Source organism: Hipposideros armiger, unplaced genomic scaffold, assembly GCF_001890085.2.
Source record: "Hipposideros armiger isolate ML-2016 unplaced genomic scaffold, ASM189008v1 scaffold_19, whole genome shotgun sequence".
NCBI lineage: Eukaryota > Metazoa > Chordata > Mammalia > Chiroptera > Hipposideridae > Hipposideros > Hipposideros armiger.
In genome coordinates this window covers 7,781,533-7,805,923 of record NW_017731369.1, presented here as the reverse complement: position 1 = coordinate 7,805,923, position 24,391 = coordinate 7,781,533, and the positions used below count along the sequence as shown (strand labels likewise).

The following is a 24,391-nucleotide window of genomic DNA, read 5'->3' as shown; positions in this document are numbered from 1 at the left end:
GAGCTTCCTTCTAAAGCCAGACCACTAGCCATTCTGCATACATTTAAGTAAGTGCAATTCTGAGTCAGCTGCAAAAGCAGGGTCGCCAATGAGTATGTGAAAATAAAGAAAAACCTCATTCAAAGTGGAGTCCCTTGAGGTGGGAGCTCTCTGCATGGACCACCCATTGTAGCTCACTTTACAAACTGTGACAGGAAGAAGCTTACTTCACATACCTTGGCAGGCGTTCAGAAGATTTTTCTCCCTACCCAGCAAGCCCAGCCAATGAGAAACCACCACACTGTCAGCCAATAAGAAGCCACTGCCACCTTGAACTCTTGCTGTCCTCCAGTGGGCTTTTACTCATACCCGCCCATCCCAACTTCCCCCTTTTTCTCTATTAAGTAATACTCCCATGCTCTGTGGAGTATTACTCCACAAGGCCAAAAACATCAGAGTTTGCCCTTTCTTACAAATGGCAGTCAGAGACCAAGTCAGATGACCGGTAGGGAGACTTTACACAAAGTCCTACTTTCGGAAGAGACACAAACCATGGTGAGGAGAGTAATGTGAAGCTCGGATGGAAAGGGAGGCAAAACCATGAGGCAGCCTGCGTGTTCTGTGGGTAAATTTCCTTTCAGATTAACAATGTAAAGGGAGTAGATGCTCACAGAAAATTTAGAAAAGACGGAAATATAAAAAACAAAAATTTTATACAGTAAGTCCTCACTTAACATCGTCAATAGGTTCTGAGGCTTGACGTGAAACCTATTTTACTATGGGCTAATTGATATAAACAAGACTTAAGCTTTTAGAGCATCTCATCAAAGTTATAATGAAATGATGTTATTGGAGGACCTGCTATATGTAACCCTCCTCCACCTGGAGATAGCTGCTATTACCATTTTGGTATATATTTAATCAATTTTGCAGCCATTTATAGACGCTGTTACTATCACTAGTGGCTACTATTTATTGAGTTGTTCTTTTGTTATAGACACTGTCCTAAGTGCTTTACATGTATTAGTTCATTTGTAGTAGGTGCTACTGTCCCCATATTCCCATTTTATAGCAAATGATACTGAGGCCCAGAGAGGGGTAGGATTTGGTCCAGTTCCTTCAGCAGGTGTGCAGTGGGGTCCAGGTGAGAACTCAGGAGACCTGACTCCAAGCCCATGGTTTATACTACTGCCGTGAAATCCCCCTCCCCCCGTTTCCTTCCCCCCGCTCCAGTTTTATTGAGCTATAACTGACATATAGCATTGTATTCGTTTAATGTGTACAACATAATGATTTGTTATTTGCATAAAATTGCAAAATGATCACCATAATAAGTCTACTTAACATCCCTCACTTCACATAGCTACCATTTTTTTCATGTGATGAGAACTTTTAAGATACACCCTCTTAACAACTTTCAAATATACACGACAGTATTGTTAACAGTATAGTTACGATGCTGTACATTATATCCCCAGGACTTATGTATCTTGTAACTGGGAGTTTGTACCTTTTGAGCATCTTCACCATTTTTCCCCTCCTCATTTCCTACAGCTCCCATTTTGCAATCAGGAATGTGAAAATCACCGAAGGTTCAGAGATAACAGAGGAGAGTTTAGAAAGTGGGTAGAAAAGCTTAAAAAGAGCAGCTACCATACTGGCCCAATGACCAACCTGTCTTCTGGCAGCTGGAGGGCCTGTGACATGTTCTGCTCTCCTAAGATGGCCCCACAGCCTCTGTGATTCCAAGCAGAAGAAAGAGGCTTCCTAAAAGGGGTTACAACCTACAACCCCTATAAGAGATGCAGCTGTGCCAGACGGAAGCACTATGTACATTTCCCTCCAGGGCAGATCAGCTTCTTCAAGGCTGATCCTCCCAGTTCCTTCCCCAAAGAGGCAGCAACCTGGAGATTGAGTTACGCCCTCCCTAAGAAAGAGGAACTGCTTGCTCCTTCAAAATGGCAGTTTTCAAAATATCGATGTGAAAATCCAGCTCAGCTAGAGCACCCCAAGAGTCCACCAAATGGGACCTCGGAATGTGTTATGCCGTTGTTTCACTCATGATAGATCACAAACATATTTTTCCAGAAAAGATTCTTTTACATCTTGATTTTAAATGTTGCACTGTATTCCACCATGCAAATATAGCAACATTTACCAAAGCAAATCTGTCGGACGTTTGGTTCATTTCCAATATTGGCTATTATATTTTAAAGCTTTAAGAAGTAACCATGAAGCAAAAAAAACAGCACACTCTTTATTTCCTTGGAGAAATTCCAGGACGTGGTATTGCTGGCCAGACAGGACACACGGTTTTAAGGCTTTCGACAGAAAACTCCCAAACTTCCCCCTACAGAAATGTTCAAGATATTCTCTCCACCAGCCCTGGTGAGAATAAATCACACGACTTTTAATGAACTACTGACTAGCGCTGAAAAGACCACTGTTGAGGGAGCCTTTGAATAGAATCGGTATAAAGAACAAAAAGCTTCTTAATCATTTCACCAGCAGATGGCACTCTTTGCTAAGATTTTAGAGCGGGATTCCGGGTACAGCGTCTCAGGGCTAAATCTGCCATCAGGGAAGTCAGGTACATACCTCACAAAGCAAAATTGCAGGAGCAAATCTAGGACGTTATAACATGAAAATCAATCGGCAGTGGTGGCAAAACAGTGGGATCTTGGGATCCCGTAGGACTTTGAAAACGCTCCTGGGATGTTGTCACCCTTCCAGCTATTAAGGTCTCCTACAGCTTTCCAAGAGCCCCTCATGGGAGGCACCTACATTCCAAGCACACATGTGTTCTCTCCACCTCCCTTGTTAATTCTCAACTCCAGGAAAGCAGGATTAGGCCAACCCAGTTCCTTCTGACTAGCTCTCTGGGCCCTTAACAGTATAGTTACAATGTTGTATACTATATCCCCAGGACTTATTTATCTTGTAACTGGGAGTTTGTACCTTTTGAGCATCCATGGCTTATCACGGCTGTAATTTTACACTTCCATGTGTGATTATTGATTACATCCCTGTTGCTGTAGGTCCCATTCACTGTCATGTGCCAGGAGCCCGGTGTAGTGGCCAGCACAAGGGTCACACCCTGCGGGTGTCAGCTGCGTGAATCCAGGTGGAGGTGGTGGGGACCTTGTTAGAGATTTGGCAAATGGTCTCCTTCCTTGCAAAATGAAATCTCTCCTGAGATTGTCAAGTCTTAACTGCTATGAATGACAGAAACTTAACAGCAGTCTAGAGGTGAATAAAGCACAGAAAGAAGGGTGGGAGAATAACTAAAAGTACACATAGGTTCAGGGGTCATCAGAAGGATGTGGTTTCAGCTCACTTACAGGTCAAAGTTACATCTCTCCGCTAAGCCTTAGTTTCCTTGTCTACATAAATGGCTCTAATAACAGCACCTACTCTATTAAATAAGAATTTGCACTTCGAGGGCTCAGCACAGTCCCTGGTACCCAACAAGGGCTCTGTTAAGTTTGCTTGGTCACTACAGCTCAGTCTCCTGCCAAACAGCACTTTCTGAAAGGACAGTGAGAAGAAGAGTGAAGGGATTATTCTTATTACCCCAAGCCACCAATTTACACATCTTGCAAGTTATTGTATTAATAGTACTTGTGTTGTGTGCCTTCTGGCTGCCAATATTTTGATTGGTTCTAACGTTCCAGGAGAATGGCTGGAATGCTGGAAGGGGGTGTGGAAGGTCCAGAAATGACATGCTTTGACTAAACTCCCCGAATCCAGACTCCGTTAAGTTTTTTCTCTGTGCACGTGTCAGTTTAATCAGCAAGTATTTTGGATTCTTTCTTGCTTCCAGACCTAGGGTGGCTGGTCATCCTGTACTCCACTCCCTCTCTGACTTCTGACTCTCAGCTCTGGCTACCTGGCCACCCTTACTACCTAAGGTGTCTCTCAGGTTCTTCAAGAATAACAGGCTAAACTAGATTTGGGGTTGGGGTTCTCAGGGTGCTCTCTCTGAGAATCTCCCATTTTGTTCATTTGACTGAGCTCATGCAAATTCCTGTTTTCCCAAAGGCCGAGTCACTGCTTCTCAAAGTTGTGTGCCCCTGAATGCTGTTCTTTGGTAAGATTTCCCTTGGGATAAACTAGGAATTTCTGAGCCCAGGAATCAGCTCAGAATATAACTAAAGCGTTTCCCCTCCTCTGAGCTCGGCTCACTCAGCCATGTGATTCAGTAAACCAGGCCCCAGCTGGACCACGAGCTTCCTACAAGAGGGGCCGTTTTGATCCTCTTCATATCTCCCAGGTCCCCGGGTGCAGGCAGGCCTTCTCTAAGCACCAATGTCAGGGGTCACCCCAAATCCCACCCTTCCTGTGCTGTGGCCCCAGGCCGGCCCTGCTACACAGCCTGAGTCGCCTTCCGGCTTGCACGGGCGGCGGGGGTCCCCAGGTGTGCGTTCGGGACCACAGCAGGAGTAGGGCTGGGGCGACGCGGGAGGTGGTGAGGAGGGCGCTGTACACAGCGCCACTCTCCCGGAACCACGCGGGGCCGGGACAGTACTCCAGGCTGGCCAGGCAGCACGTGCGCGGAGAACCAGCGCTGAGGGGGCGGGGCTGGCGGGGCTGGGCGGTGCCCACGGGCAAGCTGGGCGGAGCGGCAGGTACAAGCAGGCGCCTCGCCGGGAAAGGGGCGATGGAGGAGCTGGGCCTGGAGGGTCGGACCTGGAGGCGGGGCGTAGCCACGAGGCGAACCGCGGGAGGCGGGGCGCAGCAGGGCGGGGCCTGGCGAGCGGAGGGGCGTGGCCGGGCAGCAGCCTAGAAAAGAGGTGGCGGAGCCGCGGGAGAAGTCCTCTCAGATCGGCTGCGCGCACCTCGTGTCGGTCCGACAGGCGGCGCGGCAGCATGGCGGGCGCGGGCCCCAAGCGGCGCGCGTCAGCGGCTTCCGCGGCGGTCAAGGAGGAGGAGCAGCAGGCGCGGGAGCGGATGCTGGCTGCGCAGCGAGCAGATAGCGCGGAGGGCGCGGGGGGCGCGGGGGGCGAGGGCGTGACCCTACAGCGCAGCATCACGCTGCTCAACGGCGTGGCGATCATCGTGGGGACCATCATCGGCTCGGGCATCTTCGTGACGCCCACGGGCGTGCTCAAGGAGGCCGGCTCGCCAGGACTGGCTCTGGTGGTGTGGGCCGTGTGTGGCGTGCTCTCGATCGTGGGCGCGCTCTGCTATGCGGAGCTGGGCACCACCATCTCCAAGTCGGGCGGCGACTACGCCTATATGCTCGAGGTCTACGGCTCGCTGCCCGCCTTCCTCAAGCTCTGGATCGAGCTGCTCATCATCCGGCCCTCCTCGCAGTACATCGTGGCGCTCGTCTTCGCCACCTACCTGCTCAAGCCGCTCTTCCCCACCTGCCCCGTGCCGGAAGCGGCCGCCAAGCTCGTGGCCTGTCTCTGCGTGCGTGAGTAACGGCGCGGGACCCGGCCTGAGGGGGGAGGGCGAGCCGCGTAGCCTCATGCCCCGGCCATTCCAAAACCCCGGCCGTCCCCGCAGCCCTGGGCCATCCCTGGGCCTCCTGAGGCATCCCCAGGCCGTTCCAGCAGTTCTAGGCAAAGGCCAGTGGTCCCAGAACCCACGTGCGTCTCATTTATTTGTTTACACATCACCTGGGAATTCCGCAGTGACACAAGCTGGGTCGGGTGTTCCACTTCCCCACCTGCTCCATTCAGATCCGTTGGAGCTGAGTAATATCTTCCGCAATGCCCGTGGTGTCTGAAAATGTGAATTTCCAGTTGGAGCTTCCCAATGCTGTTTATGGAGACAGAAATTGTAGTTAAACTTTCATTCATTTCAGCTCTTCAAACCACCTTACAGGAATTGGCAGAGGCTGACTCATACAAAAACCATAGTAATAAAACTGCTGATTAAATTTGTGTTGGGATGGGTTTGGGGGGGTCCCATGTTGTTCTGACAAACAGCCATTGGCCATAGTCCTAATGTTTGGTGGGCACAATGTTATTAGTATGTTGGTGAGCATGGTCCTGATGTGTTGGCTGGCAGTCACAGTCTGGTATGTTGTTGGATACATGTTACATAAAATTTCCCAGAGACCAAAGAAAGAGGCTCACAACTCCATCATTACATCAAGAGTTTATTACGGGAACTTATATACCAGGCACTTCTGGACAGTGGCAAAACAACATGGATATCCGTGCCACGTGCCAGGCGCTAAAGGATTATATAGGATAGGGCAGGATGGATAGGGGTACTGGAGTGTGACCCACCCCAGATAAGGGGAAAACACTGCATACTTGCCCAGGGGAGGGCAAGGGCCTGTTCCAGGAACCAGCATATCTGGGGCATAAGGGAGGGGTCTGGGACATAGGGAGGACCGTCTCTGAGGGGATTTATGGGATGGAATCTCTGTTCTGGCCCAGATCTAGCTGGACCTAGCACAAAGGTTTGGCAGCGGTCAGGCCGCAGTCCCCATCATGGGACAGTCTCCCTACGACACTATGGTGTTAGTATGTTGGTAGCCATAGTTCTGGTATGTTGGTGGTCACAGTCCTGGTATATTCTTCATCCAAGAGTGAAACAGGCCATAGAGAATTGCTGCTTTGCAAAGTTTTCTTGTGGGATTTCAGAAAAAAATCATTTGTACTATGTGCCATGTGATTTTCTTTTCAGCCGTTGGCAGTTTTTCCACCTAACCCTTGGTCAAACTCTAGGGAGGCTTGCAACATGGGAGTGGCCTGCTTTCAGAGCTGCCACCTGATTTGAAGATTTGTGTCAAATCTCGCTTGTGCAAATAGATACAGAGCTAGCAGGGTACACTCATGGTCCTAGCCATGAAATTCAGGGACTCGGCAGTTGGAGTGGCTTCCGCCTGGCTATGTCTACTGGTGCTGTTGGGCTTGTGGACTGAGTTTCTTGCATCAGCCTCACTGTGGTGTGGGGGCAGGCCAGAGGGACGCTCTGGAAAGTGGCGTATCCAGAAGACAGAACTCAATACAGAACTCTGGCTGCCTGAAATCATATACTTTCCTGAGACCCTGAATAGGCAGGCAGTCATGCCAGGTGAAGGGACAGTGTTTGCCTTTTGGGAGATCTCAGCGATCTCCCAAAAAACTTTGGGAGATCTTTGGTCCACATCTAGGAGTAGTCATAAAAATGGTTAACGTGCCTGAGACTAAGAAAGCCTGCGGCTTCTGGTGAGCTTTGAGCTGAGCGTTTTATGGTATGATGCGTTGGGCTGAGTAAGGAAAAGCCCCTCTAAAGGTGAAATAGATGACTTGTTGGGTTGTTTTATCATTAGAAGAATTTTAATTGTCCAGTTTTCATCATTGCTAGATTATGATACAATGTTTGGGCTCAATATGTAATGAAATAGATATTATCTTTAAAGGGCCCCCTCTCTAGTCTTTAAAAATGGATCCCTTATTTCTTTAAATTTTGGCTTTAAGTAGGGAAGTCCTCAGACAGATTCTAGAAGGGCTACCATGAATGTGCCCTGGCCAGTGCTCCAGGTCACTTGCAGCACTGCGGGCCCCGTTGGGAGGGTCATGTCAGTAGCACCCCTCTCCGTAAGAGTGAGGATGACGTTTTTCCACGTGTTCATCAGCCTTCATAGCTCTTTTTCTCAGAACCACCCCTGTGAATGTGATACACGTGTGTGTACATGTAGGGGTTTTTCTGATGGAAAGAGGGGTTTTAGTAACAGAGATGTGCTGTCTGCAAGGGTGAGCGCTAGTCTAGAGCCTGACTCCGTCTGGAGAGGGACATGGCTTATCCAAGGCTGACAGAACTCAGCCGACTGGACTGGCATGGCTGCTTTTACGCTGTACAGAGAAAGGTTATGGTTGTCCAAGGAGGGGGCCTGCCTTTGTAGGGGGCTTTTGAGAAGGCAGTGAAAAGCCACAGAAAGTTCCTGAGTGTCCCTTAATTACTGCACAAAAGCTGGGTTCTAAAATTTCTCCTTAAGACGAGAAAGGGTGCTCTACACCGCTTTCCTCCTGGAGCCCATTTCTGCCGTAGGTGTGTGTCCCAGCGTGGCTTTCAGGCCGAGCAGCAGCCTGTGCTGGTGCTTTATGAAAGGGCCCTGGGGCTGCCTTTTCTCCAGCAGTGTGTCGTGGCTTCTGGAGCATAGTTCTCATTGTGCCGGTTGATCTTTTCAGTCCCCTGGGCATGTCCCACAAGTTTCTTTCTGCTTGTTAAAAAAATCGTGTTGTGAAACAGGTTGGCCTTGGTGCTTAGAATGATCCTGGAGACAGTATAAATGGGGGGAAGGGGGGAATTCCTTTCCTTGTAGGTCTGACAGAGATGACAAGATGGGCCCTTTCTTGGTGTGGCTCTGGTGTTTTCACCTTTTTAATGCGTCATAAAGGTGAGAAGCTAGCTCCATAACTTTCTCTTCACAGCCATGTGGAATTTGGTATGAGACTAGGTTTACATGGGTTATGTATTGCTTAACAGAAACTTGTTAGCGTTTGCTTGAAATTCAGGTGAGCTGGGGTTTTGCGTTTGCGGCAGATGTCACTCAGGCTGGAGGTAGGTTCTCACTGGCTGGGTTTGCCTTGGGTAGTTTATCCTTCCTCCCTGGGCCACTTTCTCTACAATGGGACAGCGGTGTCTGGAGTGGCCCAGGCTGGAGGCATAGGTGAGGGCCGGCCCAGGGTAGGGTCTTGTAGGTGGGAGCGGCTGTGGTTCAAAAACATAACTGTGGCCTAATTGGTCCTTTATCTCAAGGGAGAAGCTCTCAGAAAGAAGGGGTCTGAACCGGCCCACTTCTCCCTCTGCGGAGTCGTGGAAAAGACTTGGAGCCTATCTGAGTCACGGTCACTCCTGTCCAGGATGTGTAGGTATTAGGGAAGTGGGTGCAGACCGCTGGCCATCCGCCTTCCTCTCTCCATCTCCTAGTTGGGTGGAGGGTAGGACCATGCTTGCTGGGACAGCCCCCGCATTCAGACTTGCTACTTACTTGCAGCCCTTAGGGTAGTCTGCTGGTGGCCGAGAATGGGACTCTGAGCACTGGGTACCCTTCCTGTGTGGTGCTCCCCCCGACCCCGAGTTCTGGAGAGTACTTTCTTCCTTTTGGAGACAGACGAGGTAGCCAAGGCTCCCCTAGACTGAGTTAGCCCCGCATCACCACGTAGGCAGATCCGCATGGGTGCAGAATAAGGGTTCCTTAGCTGTTGTTCCTCTGGGGACCCATGACCTGAGATATTTTCTACCTGGTGTCAGGTAAAGAGCCTATCTGAGCACATGGACAGACCTGTGTTCTGTTTCAAGAAATTCATGGGGATCTCCGGGCCCATAAACATACATGAAATGGGGATTTGTCACAGCCCTGCCTGGGTATTTGTGAGCACTCCAGGCCATGGTGTATTTATGGTGGCACATGGGGACCCAGGTGGCTGTGACTTATTCCTCACACTGCCCTCTGGTGTTTACCTGTAACATCTCAAGCTGCCCCAGAACTTGCTCTTTTCTGGTTTAGAGAAAAGAAGGAAGGAGAAAAGGAGGGAAAAAGAGAGAGGTGCATGCCGGCATTTCCTGTTGGGGTCTGAGCTGACGAGGTGCCCGTCACACGTGTGTCAGTCCCGCTAGCCTCGGGCTTTCTTGGAGGGTGGGGAGAGAAATGTCAGCTTGCTGTCAGCTCCTGAGGTGGGGGTGAAGGGCATAGAGGAGGTGTGGGTTTGGTGTATGTGGGGTGAGCCGTGGCTAGCTGACTTGCAGGCAAGTTGATCAGTTGGGGTGATGACCAGAGCAGGGAGGGGAGACCATGGCAGCACCCCATCCCCCTTTCTTCTAGCCCCCTGGCTTGTCTCCATCACTGCCAGGCGGTGACCATACTCCTGGGGGTGTGGGACACCACACGACATGTCCACCACTGTAACCCCGAGACCCCAACCTGGCTTGTCACAGTGAGGCCTGTGGAACAACTCCCACCTGGTTCGAGGTGCCTGGCTGCCTGCCAGCTTCCATGGCTGAGCCCCTTGATTTGTGCGGCAAAGGCTTCTGGGTGTTTCCAAGAGCTGGTAACCCCAGAATCGGCAGCCATGAGCTCAGTGCAGACGTCAGCCCAGTAATTAGCACTGAAATCCGACTTGTCTGCCAGACATGAAAGTGCTCCGGCCGCCAGAGCAAGTCAGGAGGAGTCACAGGACTGGGGCTGAGGCCTGTTGGGTCCTTCACAAAAGCATGTGACCCCCATGGAGGTGGGAGATGCCGGCCAGCATTTCTAACCTTTTTCCCCCAGGACATGGTTCCCTTTGATAATTCCATGGAATGTGCGGGCTCTGCCTAGAACTGTGTACCAGGCACATTCACTCCAAATTGTGTGGTCATGGGATACTCAGGCCCAGATTGGAAGCCACCCCCTTAGGCCCTGAGAGGTGACCCCATCATAACAGAAACGACGTTTTCTAGCTGGCGTGAAATCAGTGTTGGCATCCCCATTTTATGGCTGGGGAAACAGAGGGAGAGGTGAGCCGGGAGCGCAGACTGGGTGCCCTCCCTCACGGCCTTTTATCGTCAGCCGTGTGGGGACACACAGCCACGTCAATGGTGAAGGTGGCGGGTGTCAAGCGTCTAGGCATCTGGTTGGCTGGGGTGAGGATACATGTGGACCTGAGGTGCGTCCCTGTCCCGGACTCCTGGGAAGTGCTTCTCCCCCAGACTGCGGGGCACCAGACTCCTTATACACCTTTCATCTTTCTATGAAAATCACCTTCCAAACAAACTTCCAGGGCAGGGTGGGCTGATAGCCACCCTTCGGGCTTCAGCTGCCACAGGCCCTGCCCCTGTGGCCACACTGGCCTCCAGTTTCTGTCCCCTCCTCCATGACTCAAAGCATGTGCTGGGGACCCAGGGTACCATGTGATACCACACTCCCAGTTGGTGTCACCTTCCCAGACCCTTGTCTGGACTGTGGCCGAGGGAGTTGCCCAGAGTGCACCTGTTCGCGCTAACAGGACGGCTGCCCGGCCCATCAGCTTCTTGGCTCTGACGGTTGGTGTCCCAGCTACATCATGGCGGGAGGTCCCCACCCAGCTCTTTCCGCGATCCCAGCAGGATGCCGAATTCTTGCTTTTGTTCAGGAGAGTGGGCTATCCCAGGCAGGGCATTTTTAGAGTTGCGCCTACCCTCCCCGCAAGTGGGTTTTGCCCGCTGTGTGAAGAATTAGCACTGACTTCCCATTCGGGCTCTGGGAGCATGATACACGCAACCCGATCCGTCCTCTGAGTCACTCTGACCTTGGTTGCTGGCTGACATCTGTCGCTGCTGAGACCTGATCGTCTGTGAGTTGCTCAAAGGATAGCCAATACAGAACCAAGGCCACCGTTGGCAGACGTGAGCCCTGTGGCCCACTGTGACCCCGTGGCCAACCCAGCACTTTGTCCCTATCTGTGTGCGCTGCCTGGCTGTGTCTTCACCTGGTTCCCTTGTGGGGGACCCTGTTAGCATGATCCGCTGAAAAGACCAGGACCACTGCAGGAGGCCTGAGTGGGGCCCTAGCTCTGTCCCTTAAGCTCTTTGAGTCTTGGGCTATGGGACGTGCTCTGTTTCAGAGCCCGGAGCGGGGCTGGGGTGGGTGGGTCGTGCCTGCAGAGGGTGTGTCAGTAGGCCATCCCATCCTGGCGGGTCCGATGTTGAAGAGACTGTCCAGGAATCAAACACAGCAGAGCAGGTGTGCCTGGCAAGGGGAACCGTGAACGCCCTGGGGGACCTAGAGCCACCGCCCCTCCAGGTGCCGAGAGGAGGCTGCAGGTATGCCAAGCACAGTGGCGGGAGAAGGTGGGGCCTGGTTGCAGCCACTTCCGGTGGGTCTGGATGCCCTCGTAGTTGTACTTGTATGTGATGGGTCTTGGGGAGGGCTTTTCTTTCAGGCCCTCTCAGAGCTGAGAAAAAGGCCTGGAGATGGGTGTGGGATGAGGGCAGCCAGGAGGGTGGTGGGTAGAGGAGGTTTTTCCCCACGAGCCTGGCCTGTTCCAGGACGGGGGCTATCTGCTTGGGCTGAGGGGGCCCAGTTCAGGGGCCTGGGGAAGGAGAGAGGTCGAACCAGATTTTGGTTAACGAGCATTTTGTTCCAGTGGATTGGTGGGGATGGGCAATTCAGGTCATCACTGCAGAGGCAGTGGGAATGTGAGGGTCTATGTCCAGCCTGATCATAGGTAAACAGGGGTGTCGTGAGTGTCCCCGTTATACAGGGAGGGGTTTCTCTGCAGTGAGCCCGTTCCGGAACCTGACGGAGGGATCTCGCAGCCTTCACTCTTTCCCAGGATGGCCGGGCTCAGGGGAGTCCAGTGCTGTCCGGTCCATATGAAGACCCTATACTGGGGCTATGGTGCAGAATGGGGACTGGGCCCTGTTCTGAGGTGGCCTCATCTAGTAGGAGGGAGGCACGCATGAACACATGTGTTCAGGCCCTGTGCTTAACGGGGCATGCAGGCAGAGAAGCTGGGGGGCCCTGGCCTGCCATCTTGGGGTGCTTGGGGCAGGCACTCATGGGCACTGCTCCCTGCAAGTCCCACATGAGAAACCCTTGGCCCAGAGAGCAGTAGACACCTGTCCAAAGCCCCACTATGAAACACCAGCCTGGTTTGGACATGGGGGACAGTGCCCCCCACACACTCATCCCCTCCCCTTCAAGGGTGCCCAGTTGACTTGCATCTCAGTCAAGTTTATGATGGGTGGGGCCCTACAGGGTTCGCCTTCATTGGTGGGTCTCAGCCCTGGCTGCACCTTGGAATTACCTGGTTAGGACTGATACCCAGGTCTTCCCAGACCTAGCAAATGGAAGCACAGTGCAGGTCAGGGAGCTGTGGAACTTCTCATGGGCAGCCAGGGTTGAAGACCTTGGTCAAGAGGCCACAGCACAGGCATGGCCTCGCTCTCCTGATGGCTGCTGTGTGACTTTCAGCAAGTTGGACAGCCTCTCTGCGCTCCATTTACCCCAACTATCAAATACGGGTGTTGGATTGAATGTTACACAAGTCCTCTCACCCCTCAGGTAGAGCAACTAAAGGTTTTCTCTCCTTTTTTTTTTTTTTATTAGCATAACTGCTGGAGGAACAGAGGGTCTGGGGTCTGGGTGGGGGTTTGCAGGCCACAGATGTACACATGTGTCTGCATTTAGCCTGTGACGCAGACTCCTAAACCACTGAGTCCCCTGCACACACTGCCTTATCTGTCCTCAGCAGATCTTCACACTTAGCAGTGACCAATCAGATTCATCCTAATCCTTGATGGGGTGCCAAACTGTTTGTATAACTCAGCCACAGAGCAGGCAGCAGTATTCCTATTTAGTGGATGAGGAAACAGGTTCAGACATGCTTAGTAACCTGCCCAAGGTCACACAGCATGAACTCTGAGGATTTCAGAGCCAGGGGCTGTTCCTGTCTCCTGTTAGTCCTAGCTATTCTTGGGTTTAAGGGTCCCTTTGGGAACTTCCCTGTTCTCCAGGACTCTTGCTTTGGAAGAGCCCAGTTAAGAGAGCAGTCATTATTTGTGGGGTCTCCTGCTTACCTCAGGACTCAGAGCTGACTAAATCTGTCTCTTTCTGGCATGTTTTGAAATGAATATGTCACCCCTGTTCCAGACGCTCATTGACACCACCACCCTGGGCTGGGGTGAACTCTGTGTGGTTGGATGTAACCCAGCCCCAGTTAAAAATAAGAAAAATATGGAAACACATGTTCCAGGGAGGATCATAGGGAATTTGAAAATGTGATGCTGGCTTACTCATTTTTTTCCTGCAAAAATCAGTGAGTCAAGAGTGGGGGCGGAGCTTGAGAGCCAGCGTCCCCCCTGGGACTGACATCTCATGTCTTGTCTCTCCCATGGGCAGTGGCTTCTTGAATTGGAACACTTCCCTCTGCCCCTCGGGAGACTGGGGTCCCATCTGAACAACCCCCTGCTTCTGGGAATTGCTTTATTTTCCCTCAGTGGCCGGCGGTGGGGCCGTGGGTGGGTCTGGAGCCACTGTCGACTGAGCTGCTCAGTGTTCTACCATAGTCCATCCTAGAAGTGAGGCCATCCTTTTCATGTGGTTTGGGCTGTCAGGTCACACAAGTTTGTTTTCTTAGAGCCCAGTAAAGGTGACGTATGCATCATGCGTGTAGCCACCCCCTGGTTCTCCAAGTGGGGTCCCCAGACCAGCGGCCTCCGCATCCCTAGGAACAGGTCCCAAGGGCAGATCCTCAGGCCCCCAGGTGACTGACACACCCTGGAGTGTAAGACCCCATCGGTCATTAGGAGGAACGAGAGAGTTAAGGCAAGAAATGAAGACATGCTGGTAGGGAGAAGGGGAGGAGCAGGCCATCACGGGGGTGCTGTGCCTGGGTTGGGGCTGACTGGGGATGGGGCTCGCACCCAGCCCAGAGGACATCTGGACTTCAAGGAGCCAGGGAGGAGGGCGCTGATTAATAAGCCCCATGACCATTGAGTGCCCACCAAACCCTGGGTCCCCGTGTGTGCCAGGTGGCTTTGAGCGAATGAGGCAAAGGGAGGACAGGAACCCACAGGGCGACTGAACTCCCTTTCCGTGGTCAGCCCCGTTGGGAGCAGTTCTCCCGGCCACCTGGGCCACGCCATCCTGTGTTCTTGGTACCTGAGCAAGATCATGGTCACTGGTCGCTGTCCTAGGAGCCGGCCTACTTGTAGCCAGGGCTTTGGGTCAAATGCCCAGTGGATGCTGCAGTGTCTCACAGGTGGGGGCCAGGCTCCACGTCAGCAGACTAGCTGGCTGGCTGCCTGGGCCTGGATCTTGGGCCTGCCTCAGTCGCAGTGGTCTGTGGGCGCTGCTTCCTAGCCTGGTACCAGCTGCTGCCCTGAGTGCACCAGGGAGACCAGGTTGGCTGAGTTTCCTGGAACCGGTGCCGCCTACCAGCCACTGGCTCTCCATCTTGGGGGACTGAGTCAGGGCTGTAGGGCAAATGACACTCATCTGCCTGGCAATTCAGCCCCTTGGGCCAGTTTCTGACAACCGGAACCCACCTGTGTGAGGCAGCAGTGCTCATAGGCCTCAGACTGTCTTTGCCCCCAAAATTGTCCCTTTTTACTGAGGATCCTAAAACTGCATATAGAAAGCACCTTCTTTTTCAAAGAGATTTGTTGGAGGAGCCCTCCAAACAGCAGCTTCTTGTTAGGACTCAGTCGTGAGGCTCTAGGCTCTGGGGCTCCTAACCTTGGGCCCTGCCTCTCCCAGGTGTTACCTGCCCCCTCTCCTTTGCCTTGCCTTCTGTTCCGGAGGGTGGGGGGAAAATGGTTCCTGCGGGGCCTCAGCCTGGGAATGGGTGGGGTCCATTGCTGCAGCCCCCTGGGGGCTCACTTTATTGGAGACATGGGATGGATTTCCTGATGAGTAGAGGCCAGCCGGTACCCAGATGCTGCAGCTCTGGTTGGTTCTGTTGGGCTCGTCACCACCTTCCTCTGATGTGTTTAACCGTGAGTCGGGAGTGGGAGTGAGGGGCTTAGAGTCAGCCTTGCCACCCCCAGGTGCGCTGAGAGCAATCAATGATGGGATGAGTCTGAGTATACAACTGGTGCTTACGCATTGCTCTTGTTGGCCAGGATCAGTGCTGGCTTTGTCATCCATATCCACAAAATATCAAGGAAGCGAAGCCCTCGTCACCCAGCCTGATAAAATCCCATCAGGGTTTTACCCTCAGCTGGGGACGGAAGTGGATTTTGGTATTTTTTTTTGGAATTGTGTGTTTGGTGTTTTTAAATGAAAACAGACTCCCCTTGCATTTCAAGGGAAGCCTTGTGAGTGAGCCAGCATTGCATACATGAGGCTGTAAAACTAGCAGAAAATAGCTGAGGTCATTGTCTGGAGAAGTCAGGTCTGGGGGCAGAACCCCAACAGTAGACAGCCCTGGCCCTGGGAAGAATTACCAGGAAGTGGATGATTAGGGGACCGAGAGACTGAGATGGTCAGATCAGGCTGGGGAGGAGCCTTTGGGTGCTGCTCAGATAACCACCCTCCCTGAAACAGCGGCGCCAGGGCCAGGAGGTGGCTGTGACGTGGGTGAATTTCCCACGTCAGCAGTGAATTCCTCTCCCTGCTCAGGGCACCTTCTCCTGTACCCCCATGTCTTGTGAAGTGGGCACCATGAGGGTCCCACCCAGATGAGGAAGCAGAGAGATCGAGAGGTGTCTCGAGTCACACTGGTGGGTGGGGACCCCCCCCCAAGATGCACCATGCACCAGGTCAGGGATGGTCCCAGAGTCGCTACCCTATGTGGTCCTAAGAAACAACAGGTGGTGGGGAGCCACTGTGCGTCATCAATCTTGTACCCAGCCAGTGTCCTCCACGCTTGTGGTCCTTTGGGAATGTGCTGCCCTTCAGGTCTGCAGATGAGGAATTGGAACTGAGCTGCCCACTTCGGGCCAGCACTGGAGTTGGAACTCACAGCTGGGCTCCTAACTGTAACCAGGTGTTCCCTGAGGCCAGGAGGTGAGAGGAGGAGGCCTGGCTGAGGGGTCTTCCTTCCTTCACTGGGCAGCACTTCCTGCCCTTGAGGCACACCCGATGTGAGGATGAGGGTGCAGGGGGCGCCGTTGCGGGAGGCAGGCAGGAGACCCTTGACAGAGAGATGGTGACTTTGTTGGAGCCGGAGGGGCAGGCCTCTAGTGCAGACCTGGGATCCCAGCCCCTTTGCTGAGGTTGAGCTGGACGCCCCTGCCGGCCAGCTAGGTGGGTCTTGTTCCAGCAGGATGAGGATGGGGACACAGACACAAACCTAAAGAAGAAGAGGCTTCCAGCTCGGGCCTGTGGCATGAGCCATCCACACACAGCCCAGAGCCGCCTCCTCTCCAGGGGGCACTGGGCTTTATCTCCTTGGCCCCAGCTGTTGCAGAGTTTGAGCGCACCCATGCTTATCTGGGGATGCTGGCTCAGGGAACCGTGGAGAGGCCTGGCTTCTAGCCAGGGTGCCCCCCTGACAGCCTGTTGCTGGGCGCATGCCCTGGTGTGCCCCATCTTCTCCCTGACTGCAGCACAAGCACTTGCTCCTAATCTCCCTTCCAGGAGGGGCTGCAAGCTAGTAGGGATGGTGACAGCAGCAGGAAACCCTCCTTACATCTCCTTACACCCAGAACCTCCCAACATGCCCATTAGCTCCCATCCTGCAGGTGTGGAAACAGGCTCAGAGGAGTTGGGCACCTTGTCCGGAGGGTGGAGCTTACAGCAGAACTGCTAAGCTGCAGATCCAGCCCATTGACTGCCTCCCAGGATGTTTAGTTAAGGCTAAAGGACACTCTGAGTCCTGATGGATTCGTCCGTTTACTTAAGATTATATTTCATTATGAAATTTTTTAAAAAAGGAACACTATGAGAACAATAAAGGACTTGTTTACTCATTGGCTAACGTCATTGAAAATTAAAATTTCATCATGTTTTGGTTCTTTTTATAAAGAAACAACTATTATAAAGTCCCCTTTGTTCTGTGATCCAGCCGCTTCCCGTTCCAGACTGCGGACTGCCTTGCCTGTCCACAATCTGGCTACATTGAAGGTCGTGAGATGTTCGTGGAGACAGCCTCAGGGCAGGGCAGCTCTCTGACACCTGCTGGGCAGGGCTCAGCACTTTCTGGGCCCCAACAGCTGGGTTGTGTCTTGGAATGGGCAGGGTGTGTGTCCTTTGTTCTCGATGGAGGGGCTTTGGGGTGGTAGACGAGTGGCCTGGGGCCTGTGTCCCGCCCTAGTGACAAGATCCCCTCAGTGTTAGTGATCACCACGGTAGGACAGCCCACAGACTGGGGGCTCTGGGCAAGATGCCTTCTCTTTCTGGAGCCTTAGCGTCCTCATGTGTGAAATGGAAAGCTGCCTCTACTCACCACAGGGCAAAAAGACCCCAAAGGGGGTGAGCTGAGCAGAAGTGAGCAGAAGCCTGCTACACTCAGTGCCAGCAGGGCCGCTGCGGTTTCAGAATGCAGTTTGTCTAAGGCCAGAGGTGGGCAGGGCTGGTGGCTGCAGGAAGAGCTGCTACAGGATGCCGCAGACTTGGCCACGCCTCTCCCCCACCCCCCTCCACTCCACCTGCCCTGCCTCCATCAGGGTATGAATGGAGGCAGAGTGATGCAATCTGCCGGCCTCTTGCTGCATGTGCGTGCCTTAAGGAGGAGGGGCCTGAGACAGTTGCTTCAGGATTGTCACTCACCCATGAAGAAATTGGACGCTGTCCCAGAAAAGCCCCTATCTCTGCCCTCTCGCTGTGCAAGAGCCCCCTGGTACCCAGAGCTAGGAAGAAACAGATTAGAGCCTGGGCTTGCCCTTCTACCCTGGATCCCAGACACGTGGCAGGTTGGACCAGAGAGCCCTAGACTGGAAGCCTAGGAAAAGGGAATTTCTACTGTTTACCCTGCTTTCTCCACCCTGCATTATCAGTCCTGTGGGGGACATCAGAGGGCCCCAGAGACCCTGGTCTCAGTTCTGGGTCTGCCTCTACCACCTTGGACACATGGCTTCTCTGAACTTCTGTTTCCTCTTCTGTGCTGGAAAAGGCAGTGCTGACGTGCTCAATACAGGACAGCTTGCTCCCCATTGGTCCTAAGGACCTGGACAAAGCGTGTGTCCACCCCAGAGCCACACAATGAAGGTCATGGGTGCTATTTGCCCTGTACACATGTCTGCCCCCTCCTCTAAGCCTTTTGGCTTCTGCTGAGAGATGTGGCTTCAGTACTGTGACATAGACACTTTGTCATAAGCCCCACATTCTCACGGCTTCATTTAAACCCCACCACTCCAAAGCAGCTCATCTTACTATGAGCCTCTGACAGGTGCAAAACCACAGCCTAGGAGCTGGGGGCTCCATCAGGGTCCCCAGGAGTAAGGGCCACACCGGTTCCTCATGTCACAGCCCTTTGCTGTCATACCCAGTGCGGGGGAACTTCTCTGGGTATTTCAGTTTAGGAATAGCAGCCCAAAGCAACTGCTTACAAAAAATATTTTTGAGCCTTACCTTTCTCAGTGCATAACATATGCGTACAGTCTCAGCCATTGCGTCAGCCGGAGTTCAGAGCAGTGAAGAAAAGATGAGGGGAGGAGGGTGCTACTCAGGTATCAGTTAATTTTCAAGAGAGGTAGGCAGGCAGGCAGGGCAGTGAGGCCCTTAATCCTATCCAGAGCACACTGGGAAGATTTCCTGTTCTACCTGAACTGGTGGGCCTCATCCAGTTAATTAGCATGGATTTATCTCTTTGGGGCCTAGTCCTCAAATTGTAATATTATATAATCTAGCTGGGGAAAGATGCCACCTGGGGTCCCCCAGCCCCTGGTGAGTTCTGCCTGGAAAAGAGAAAGGATGAGCAAAAGGCCTTTCCAGATTTTCTTACCTTACTCCACGCAGCCCTGTGAGGAAGTGGTGTGTGTGCGCGGGCCATGGTGGGGAGGCCCTTCCCATAGGTCCTGGCCATGCTGGTTAATGTTTAATGACCAGCCCTCCAAGAAAAATAGGCCCCCATCTATGTTCCTGCTGATTCCCTGGTGCCTATGCTCTCTGGGTGGCTAGTTTCAAGCTCCGAGGGAGCTGGGACTAGTGTGTGGGTGCTGCTTGGCCTGGCAAGCGTATTTCTACCCTACAATAAAGATTCCGCAGCATAGAGACCGAGTAAGTGCATGAGTTAGAAATAGTGAAATGGAGGCGGACCAGTGTTGAGTGTTCATTGCCTTTGTTTTAGCATAATTTTGTTTGGTTGAAGTTTACAGAGTGGCTGTGTTAACAGCCAGCTCTCAAGATCTCTGAACAGTGGCGACCGAGCATGTGTACGCATGTATATACTCGTAGCTTGACCCTCCCCCTCACACCTCGGGCCAGGGCTGGGGTCTTAGAGGCACCCAGGCAGCACCTGCTTGCGCTGTCCCCATCTCTGCTCCCATCCAGGTCGGGGGAAATTGCGCATGACTGGTGCGATTTTCAGTTTTCAAGGTAGGCTGTTAAAACAGCAGTAGAACTGGAGCTCCTCTGTGGTTTCTTCTAACAGCTGCGACCACCTGAATGTGGCTGCTTGTTGAGCCCGCCCCGGGCTGTGGCACGCAACTTCAGCCCCCATTTCAGGTGTAAGAGTTGACCCCATCATCCCACCGCTTGATTTGTCACATGGATTCGTGCTAACAGGGTACCTCGCCTATTTTCTCTGTGGGATTCTAGAAGACTCTTTGAAGACAAGGTTGCCCACCTTCAGGAAGTTTGGCAGGCATCAACCTGATAAGTTATGGTAAATGTTGAGTGGATGTAAAAAGGTGAATGTAGTCCTCCAAATGGCAGGTTTGCTATTCAACCTGCACTCTGGAGACAGCACTCAAAGACCCGACTCAGGTGTGCAGAATGGTGGGGTGGGGTAGCGGAGGAAAGGTAGCTGTTACGATTGTCAGTCTCTTAGGAGTTTGAAATTCATTCATGAAAGGGTTTCCGCGCTGGGGCTCCTCCAGCGGGCGTGGGAGGGGCTTCTGCCGCGAGGGGGCGGGGCTGGCTCACAGCCAGAGATTTTCAATTGGAAACCTAGCTGAGAGAGGAAGAAGAGAGGAGGCGGCCGCGACAGGGCGGAAGCGGTACCAAAACAAGCTCCGGAGCTTAAGCTGTGGCCACGAGTACTGAAGTAGGGCCTACCCCACACCCCACCCCCGTCTGAAGTGAAGAAGGTATCAGACCAGTTAGGAGCAGATGCAACCAAGCACAAACCTAAAGAAAGAGCAGAAAACCAGCAGAATCAGTCATCTGATCCAGAGGAGGAAAAATGTTCCCCCCAATCATCTCCTCCAACTGAAAGCCAAAGTAGCCCCCACCACCAGAGGAGAGAGAAGGTTTGGTCTGAGAGCAGGTGTACTTTTCATTTCATGCCTCCATGGCTTAAGAAACAGAAGTCCTGTAGCTTAGTGGCCAGAGATAGAGGAGATAAGAAAGCCTGCTCCAGCTGTTGTGCAAGAGCAGGTTTTAAATAAAGAGGAGCCACTCCCTGGAGGAGAAAGATAGGCCAAAGATGACACTGGAGAAACACCTCGGAGAAAACAACAGATCAAGGTTGATGTTAGGGAAGAGAAACCTTCAGTGAGCAGTCCTGAGACACAGCCTGCTCAAGAAATAAGGAAGGAGAGAGAGAAGGAGAAGATAAAGGAAATACGGGAAGACAAATCAGAAGCAGCAGCAAAAAGGGAGACAGAGAAAGTGCAGACCAATGAGCTGAAAGCAGAGGAAGAACGCCTCTCAAAAAACCACCGACAAGACCAGAGCTGTCCAGTGTAAAGTCACCTTCCTAGATGGCTTCGAGTACCGCTATGACCTGGAAACGTGCTAACGGCCGAGTGTTATTTGACAAAGTGTGTGAATGTCGTAGTCTCCTGGAGAAGGACTACTTTGGATTTTATTTCAGGAAAGCCCGGAGCAGAGAAATTGGCTAGATCCCGCAAAAGAAAGAAAGAGACAACTGCAAAAACTTCCCTAGCTGTTCACCTTTAATGTGGAGTTTTATCCTGATCTGCCTCAATTGACTGAAGATATCTCCAGATACTTCTTGTGTCTTCAACTTTGTCAGGACATTTCCTCTGGCCATTCTTTAGTGACTCATGCCCTCTTGGGGTCTTACACATTGCAGGCTGAAATTGGAGACGATGACCCACAAGAGGATGCCAGTGGCGACCTCAGTGACTTCCACACAATTGAAGGAACTGGAAGAGAAGGCGGTAGAGCTGTCTAAAACCCACAGGGGCTTAGCTCTAGCACAAGCTTATCCTCAGTTCTTAGTGCAAAGAGGCTTTCCATGTATGGTGTTGACCTACATCATGCCAAGGACTCAAAAGGCGCGGACATCAAGCTGGGCATGCATGCTAATGGGATCCTCATTTACAAACTGAAAATCCATTGGCTGGAATTTGCATGGCCGGAAATCTTGAAAATTTTCTATAAGCATGGTAACTTCTACATGAAAGTTAGGCTAACAGAGCTGGACACGGTTTGAGACCACTACTATTGGATTCAAACTGCTGAACCATCGGGCTACAAAACGACTATGGAAAGTGTGTATGGAATATCATACTTTCTATAGGCTTGTATCTCTAGAGCAGCCACCAAAAGTCAAGTTCCTGACTTTGGGGTCCAAATTCCTCTACAGTGGCTGCACCCAAGTTCAGACCCACCAGGCAAGCACCCTCACTGACAGGCGAGCACCACACTTTGAGCACACCTCTAGTAAACAGGTCTCCAGGAGTCTAGATGGAGCTCCAGTTGGTGTTGTGGACCAAAATGTTTTGAAAGATTTTCCTGGCCCTGCTGGGGACGTTTCAGCTTATGGCCGCGGAGTGGTCAGCACTGCCATGGTACAAGACACGCATAGCAGAAGGGACATCAGAAGCGCAACCAAACCCCCACATGTGCCGCTCATTGAAGGAAAGAGTTCCCATGAGACTCTGAATGTAGTGGAGGAAAAGAAGCAGGCAGAAGCTGGGAAAGATGAAAGAGTATAATCACTGAAGGAATGAACGGTAAAGAGATATCACCTGGGAGTGGTCCGGGGGTGATCCGAAAGGTGGAGCTTCTGACGCAGAAAGACTCCACCGCCCTGTCTCCTGAGAGCAGCACAGCAGCAGCAGTGCGAGTGAGGAGGGAGATGTGGGAGAGTACTGGCCCCATCACCATGGGACCAAGGACACCATAAAGGAAGAAAAGGAGGATGAAGAAGAGGTGGAGGAAGAACCCGGCAGAGCAGCAAGGTAGAGAGGGAGGAACCAGGGGCAGAAGCCAGCGCAGGCAAACAAGGAGGGGCCCGTGTGAGCACAGTAGAAACAATGACCCAGGAAACTAGTTGCCCCAAAGATGTCTGCAGAGAAGGGGTACACAAAGGCATGACTGAGCAAGAGATGAGTGACGAAACAGGATGAGCAACGTAAAGTTAACGGAGAGGTGTCTCCTGTTGACATGGACGTTTTTGCCACAAATTATTTGTTGTTCAGTGCCACCAGTGGTAAAAACCGAGAGGATGACCATTTCTGATGCCTCACAAAAGACAGCAGTCGCCACCAAGGCAGTCCATGTTGTCCAAACTGAAACCAGAGTCATCATGTTGAGTCTCTGCAGATGGATGGCGGGGCTGGCGGTGACTCAGGCACGTTACAGACCGCACAAACCATCACATCGGAGTCCATGTCAACGACGACAGCGACAGCCACACACATCACCAAGATCTGAAACAAGAATGGAGAGAAACGCAACGTGGTCACAGGAGACGCAGATATTGGTGATGACCGGGCGCTGCCCCAGGCCATCAAGGGCAGCCGAGGAGCAGCAGCACCCCGACATGTCGATTATGAAAGTGGTGGTGCACCAGGGACCTGAGTTGGAGGAAAGGGCAAGAGTAAGTTAAGAATTTCTTTTTCTAAATTACAACATTCAACTTTGTGAACCTGAAGAATTTTGACCGTTCTAAGTCTTAATGCCACATCACTACAGCGAATTGATACGACAGCTGGTAACAGCGACCAGCAGCCTGAAGAATGAAAATGCCAACACCAACCTTATCTTAATAGCTCTGGTCTATACTGTTCCCTCCTCACATTTTAATATATAACTTTGTTTTATAAACACTTCTAAATAGTCTTAGTTGTTCCTTTTGTTGTTGTTAATTAGGGAGTTTTGGGGGGTTTTTTGTTTCCTATTTATTTTGTGTACAACTACCTGCTTTTTATGACTCATTTTGATCCACTGAGAATGAACAAAGCCAGCCCCAGCTGGTGAGGTAGCCGTCCCTTGAACAGGTGCTCTGGTTTGGAAAGGAAACTAATTTAGATAGTGGCTCTCCTTCCAGCTTGTTCCCATTGAATGCCCATTGAATTACGGTAAATATTTACAGAGTTTTCAGATGGCAGCGAATATACTGTATGAGAAAATATTAAGACAGGTTAAAAGCATTTCTTACATCTTGAACATTTTCTCATGTTTGAGAAATTCATCGGGATTTTTTTTTTCTATATTGAACCCTTTTGACTTTCCAGTCCTGTGACTTTGTACTTCTAGTGGAAAAGTCAGAGACTCTCCAGACTGGAGAATTATGAACAAGTTCGCTGACCGTGCACTGCGTTCAGAGACCTTATTGTACTACAGTGCCAACGCTTCTCAAACACGTGCTCTCTGGCAGCATTCCAGAAACAGAAGGGAGGAGGAAGAGAAAACGAGTTCTTCCCTTCTACTAAAATACTGAGGCAGTTTAAGGGCCGGCCGAGTAGCTCAGTTGGTTAAGTGCTCGCTCAAGAGCGCGAGCCCTGAGCAATAGCAGTTCGAGTCCCGGCCCAAGTTGAGCTGCCAACAGGTGGCAGGATGGCCCAGCTAAAAAATAAATTAAATATTCAGGCAGTTTAAAACCTTAACGCCTTCTTTCTTAACATGTCCAAATTTCAGTACTTTCCGGTATTTGAATGCTTGTACAGGACACTTGGTATTGAACCTCCTCGTCTACATGTAAAG

General features: G+C 51.9%; 1 protein-coding gene and 1 pseudogene across 1 annotated transcript in view; both read left to right on the top strand.

Moving 5' to 3' along the window:
* Nucleotides 1–4,812: 4,812 nt before the first annotated feature.
* SLC7A5 (solute carrier family 7 member 5) overlaps nucleotides 4,813–24,391 on the top strand; it is a 44,362-nt gene continuing 24,783 nt past the window's right edge. The window contains exon 1 of the mRNA XM_019635196.1: nucleotides 4,813–5,398. Within this exon, the coding sequence (XP_019490741.1) occupies nucleotides 4,849–5,398 (550 nt within the window). The 5' untranslated portion in view covers nucleotides 4,813–4,848. The remainder of the gene's footprint in view (nucleotides 5,399–24,391) is intronic.
* Nucleotides 19,190–23,279, top strand: LOC109378300 (band 4.1-like protein 2 pseudogene; annotated as a pseudogene).